This window comes from Martes martes, assembly GCF_963455335.1.
Source record: "Martes martes genome assembly, chromosome: 2".
NCBI classification, from domain to species: Eukaryota; Metazoa; Chordata; class Mammalia; order Carnivora; family Mustelidae; genus Martes; species Martes martes.
This window is the reverse complement of record NC_137889.1, coordinates 122,542,010-122,547,225: the sequence shown is the minus strand read 5'-3', so window position 1 is coordinate 122,547,225 and position 5,216 is coordinate 122,542,010. Positions and strand designations below refer to the sequence as shown.

Here is a 5,216-nt window from a genome sequence, read left to right as displayed (position 1 = left end):
CCAATATTCTCAGACTTTCTAATTACCAAAAGCATATACAATTTTAGCCTAGAAAAATAAGTCAATTTTATAAAATTAAGCTTTTAAGTTGAAAAGTACCCCCTTTAACAGGCACAGAGATAAGGAAAAATAGTCCCTAAAAATCTCGCTAGTTTATGGAAAGGAAAACATGCCCTTAAAAGTTATTAAATGTAGTCAGTACTGGGACTCTTCAAAAACATGATGTACATGTCCTCAGCTGCTGGCCAGGGACTGGTGGATAGCAGGCTGAAAGTAGCGAACATGCTCCACGGGGGTGCTTTCTCCATCACCAGACTTTAAGTACTTGTCCAAGATAATAATTATTCCATCATTTAGAATCTGGAACTTGCGAATTCTCTCTACCATTTTCTTTAATGGCACATTTTTTATAATCTCATCTTTGCTATCATGTTTCTGGACTTTAAGTAGATGGTAGCAGAAATCCAGGACAGCAAAGCGCCGCTGTTGCCCAAGAAGTACAATGATCATACAGCCAGCCCAGTGGAGCCCGTCGCCAAAGCACTGCTCGACTGTAAACTCGTGGGTTCTCACAGGAATACAATAGACAAATTGCATGGCACTCCAGAGTCTGTGAAACTCAACACACTCATCCACATGCATGACTCCATTGCTGGGCAGAGGCCCATGCCAGATGGGGTCATCCAGAAAGGCCCGGATCCGAGTCAGGATGACTTCAAACATAGAAAGGCCACAGCAGAGACGCTCCTTTGTCAGCAAGTCCCCCTCTCTCACTATTGCAATTTGCTGAGGGGTCCCCAGTCTTTCAATCAGAGGGACAAGATGGAGTGGTACATACTTTGATTCCAGTCTTTTCATTTTGGCATCAAGTCTCTCTCCCTCTTTCACGTGGACTCTCGGCAGGATGTTCTGAAATGGCACTGCCTGCAAGAGGTCACACACTTCTTCTAAAGACAGGCTTTGTCGATGAGCAGGCAGAAGAGGACAGAATTGCCCACTTCCCACAGGTTTTGGAAGCACACTGTCTTCAGCTCCGCATACTCAACAATGTCCTTCAGCTGGTGGTGGAAGAACTCTAGGATGCCAGGAGAGCCATACTCATGCCGGGGCAGGCGGCAGATCTTGGGCATCACCTCCATCGGTGTCTTCACGTACTGCAGGATTGTGCCTTGCAGCAGGCTCTTCACGACCTTCAGTAGCTCCTCCATGACCACAGCAATGCCCTGGTAGCCAAGCAGCCGGCAGATGACCTGGAAGTGAGGAGGCCCCACGAAGTTCCAGTAGCTGCCATAAATGCTAGAGTACGCCAAGTTCAAAGCTTTTGATCCATGCAAATACTGGGGTTGTGCATTAGGCTATTTGTCTCTTTGAAATTCTTGAGAAAATGGTAATACTGTCCGAACAAATCGGTTGGTGGAGCCATTGTAGCAGTAGTTGGGCAGGAAGTCATAGTTGAGCTCCCAGAAGACATGGAGGGTCATTCTCCCATAGGGCATGGACACATTGTGGTTGGCCTCCCAGAACATGGCGTCAAAGCTGTCCAGTGTCAGGTACCTGCTTAGCAGCTTGTGGGTCATGCGGTTGATTTCCAAAAGGCCATCCAACTCAACTATTGATGTCAAGTCTTCACTTCCAAATCGTCCAATAGCCAGTTCCAGAGACTTATACATGGCTGCTGAGACATGCTGAGTAATCAGGCGATTAAGGTCAATGGATCTTCCTAGGAGCTGCACATGTCTCTGCTTAAATAGGATCTCATAGCGGTTAGACGGTGGGAGATGGATTATTGCCCCCTGATTCTTGCATTCTGATCGTAAACATTTATCAAGAAGCAAACTTCCTGCCATAACCTTATAATATGCAAATATCTGGGCTGCCAACTTATAAACAAATTGGTCAAAGCACAGATTCACCTCTGCCTCAATTTCGTCGTAGAGAAACTGCTTGTTGAACCTGGTGAGGGCATAGTGTGCGCTGTCATTGTACAGGTCCAAGGAGTAGAGGACGTACTCCATCACTGACACCTACTTGGTCTCCAGGATGTGGTCTGTCAGGATCCAGGACACGGACATCTCGATGAGGAACTGGATCCTCCTGCCCGTTGTCAGTTCCAGAAAGAACTCTCGGAACCACAACTGTGAAAGGTCACAGCACTGCTGGAGTGTTTCACTGAAATTTATCAAGTGAATGTAGAAGAATGACTCTCAATGAAATTTTTCTATGTCCAATATGGTGGGCCCCTCAAGGCTACTTCTCGAGGTTTCCTTGGAACCAATTTTGTCTGCAGTGAGGGACTCTAGCATGGTTCTCACCATGTAAAGCTGAGTGCTGGAGGGTCCTACAGCGCACTGGGGTACTTTGACGTCAAAACCGCTCTTGGGGTCCTTCTCGCCTCGCAGGGCTGGGTAGTTGAAGGGCTCATGCCCCGTCTCCCAGTCACACACGGTCTTCCTGATGGCCTGCAGGACACTCTGGATGACGTTCTTCTTCTTCTTGTTGGCCTGCCTGAGTGGTTCCCGGAGGGTAACCTGGGAAAAGTCCTGCAGTGCAGCATAGACAGTGTGCCAGATGGCATGGTTGAATACACTCTCCATCCTGCCCATCAGCACCTGCAGACCTTTGATCATGGCAATCACCTCCATCAGGGCAAACTTCTCCTCACTGGTGTAGTTGTAATGGGTGGCATGCTCATACTCTTCAGCATTGTCAGGACAGTCCTTGTTGGAGTACTTGTCTGCTGGGTGCACAAGTTTCCATGAATACACTTCCATCACATGAGCACTCCACTGTGACGGCAGCTGCAGGCCCTGAAATGTCAGATCAAACAGCTTCCGGTACTCAATGTCTGTCTTCTGAGTCTCCTGGAGGCCCGACCCTGTGACTACCTCGCTGTTGCTGTAGCGTGCCAACTCTGAGATGAAGCGCATATGGTCCTCCCGGATCTGGATCATCTGCTCACAGATGTTGTACTACGGGATGCTGCTGGACGATGTGTACATCCATCGAGATTTATTTTCCTCATAGTGGGCACTGGTCTTTGGTCTTGATGTATCTTGCCAGTTCTATTTGCATGTCCCCGAACAGTGGAACCACCTGGAGCTGCTTGAAGTACTTACCGATTTTGGATAAGTTTATTCTTTTCTTAGCATCAAGTTTATGGATGTTGCTGACACTCCCATCCATCAAGTATAGACCAAACCCCATGACTTCGAGAAACATGTGTTTCTCACTGGATGTCAGGTACATCCTGTTCTCGTAGTAATCCACACACAGATTCACGATATCGGCGAGAAGCTCTTCATAGCCAGACATCACTTCAAGCTGTTGCTGCCAAGATTGTGTGATTTTGTTGTGGTTGGCCAGGAACATGGACAGATTTTGTGATTCCTGGATGGACTGTGGGTCTGCCATTTTCCATAAAAACTGAGCATCCCTCTTGTATGCTGAGTGGTCGTTCTTCATGCTGCACTTCATGTTCTTCAGTTCATCCAGCACAGCATACATGCTAATGAACTTGCCCAGCATGATCAAGTAGGCTTCAGACACGAAGTCCTTCCTTATCTCCACATGGCACAGGTGCCTCACCTCCCCACAGAATCGTTCAATGGCATTTCTCTGGAAGTACGTAAAATTCATCAGTTTCGTGACCTCAGGCTCCAGGACCTCTATGGTTTTCTCATAAATTTCCACTCTATTAGGCTGCTTGTTACATTTCACCTGTGGGATGGCCCGAGAGCAGCTCCTCCAGGTGTACAGCATGACTGCGTACTCTTGGCCCTCCTCCAGCATTTCATTCATGCTACAGTCGCCTGTTCAATATATCTTGCAATACCAGTAACAAATGCATTTCTGTCTTCAAAGTTAGTGTTGAAATTTGGCTGGTAGAGCAGTGAGGATGGTGGGGTCTCAATGCAGGGCTGCTGGTCAGGCAAAGGCAGCTCTTCCAGGAGGTCCACATTGGACAGTGCATCCTCCAGCGTCACCTGGGCCGCCATCTTGGCCTGGGTTGGGGGCGGTGGTGGCTCCGGGATCCCAGTCAGGCTCTGGGAGTTTCCTGGCTGAGTGAGTCCTATGCACAATTTTCTTTACAGAGGCTAATGTTTCAGTGAATTTTTTTACCTGGAAATAAAGGAGACTTCTGTGCAATTTTAGAGACAGCTTACCATTAAGAAAATAATGCTTAGGGGGCACCTGGGTGGCTCAGTGGGTTAAGCCTCTGCCTTCAGCTTGGGTCGTGATCTCAGGGTCCTGGGATTGAGCCCCACATCAGGCTCCCTGCTGATCAGGGGGCCCGCTTCCCTCTCTCTCTGTCTGCCTCTCTGCCTACTTGTGATCTCACTCTCTGACAAATAAACCAATAAAATCTTTAGGAAAAAAAAAAAGAAAGAAAGAAAATAATGCTTAGTTTCCCTATCTTTTAACAGAAATGTTGCATTGTGTTTTCCTTAATCCCAATAAATTAGTCTTCTTGGGATAAAAGTACCTCTGAAACTGGGGCACCTGGGTGGCTCAGTGGGTTAAGCCTTTGCTTTTGGCTCAGGTCATGATCTCAGGGTCCAGGGATCGAGCCCCACATCGGTCTCTCTGCTCAGCGGGGAGCTACTTCCCCCTCTCTCTCTGCCTGCCTCTCTGCCTACTTCTGATCTCTCTCTCTGTCAAATAAATAAATAAAATCTTAAAAAAAAACAAAACCTCTGAAATGAATAATAAATATATGTTAATCAATTGAATTTAAATTTGAAAGTAGTTTAAAAAAAAAAAAAGACCCCTAATATCCCCTGGCCCTTCCTACCACTGAGGAGAATCAGCACCATTATTAAAAAGTCATTTCTTGGGGTGTCTGGGAGGTTCAGTTCATTAAGCTATCAACCATTGATTTTGGGTCAGGTCATGATCTCAGGGTCAAGGGACTGAACCCTAGGACGGTCTCTGTGCTCAGCCAGAGTCAGCTTGAGATTCTCTCCCTCTGCCCCTCCTCTCTTTCTCTCTCAGTAAATAAATAAATCTTAAAAAGCAGAATAAAGGGGCACCTGGGTGGCTCAGTGGGTTAAAGCCTCTGCCTTCAGCTCAGGTCATGATCTCAGGGTCCTGGGATCGGGCCCCGCATCGGGCTGTCTGCTCAGCAGGGAGCCTGCTTCCTCCTCTCTCTCCGCCTGCCTCTCTGCCTACTTGTGATTTCAGTCTGTCAAATAAATAAATAAAATCTTTAAAAAAAA

At 47.2% G+C, this 5,216-nt stretch overlaps 1 protein-coding gene across 1 annotated transcript; it reads right to left on the bottom strand.

Annotated features, from left to right (window-relative positions):
- Positions 1–234: 234 nt before the first annotated feature.
- LOC308339144 (cytoplasmic FMR1-interacting protein 1-like) lies at positions 235–3,995 on the bottom strand (the record flags this gene model as incomplete). The annotated part of the gene is given in 8 exon segments (XM_080797596.1): positions 235–965; positions 968–1,355; positions 1,359–2,024; positions 2,028–2,204; positions 2,208–2,969; positions 2,973–3,038; positions 3,040–3,803; positions 3,806–3,995. Coding segments are annotated over 8 exon segments (3,744 nt in total).
- Between the last annotated feature and the right edge of the window lie 1,221 nt (positions 3,996–5,216).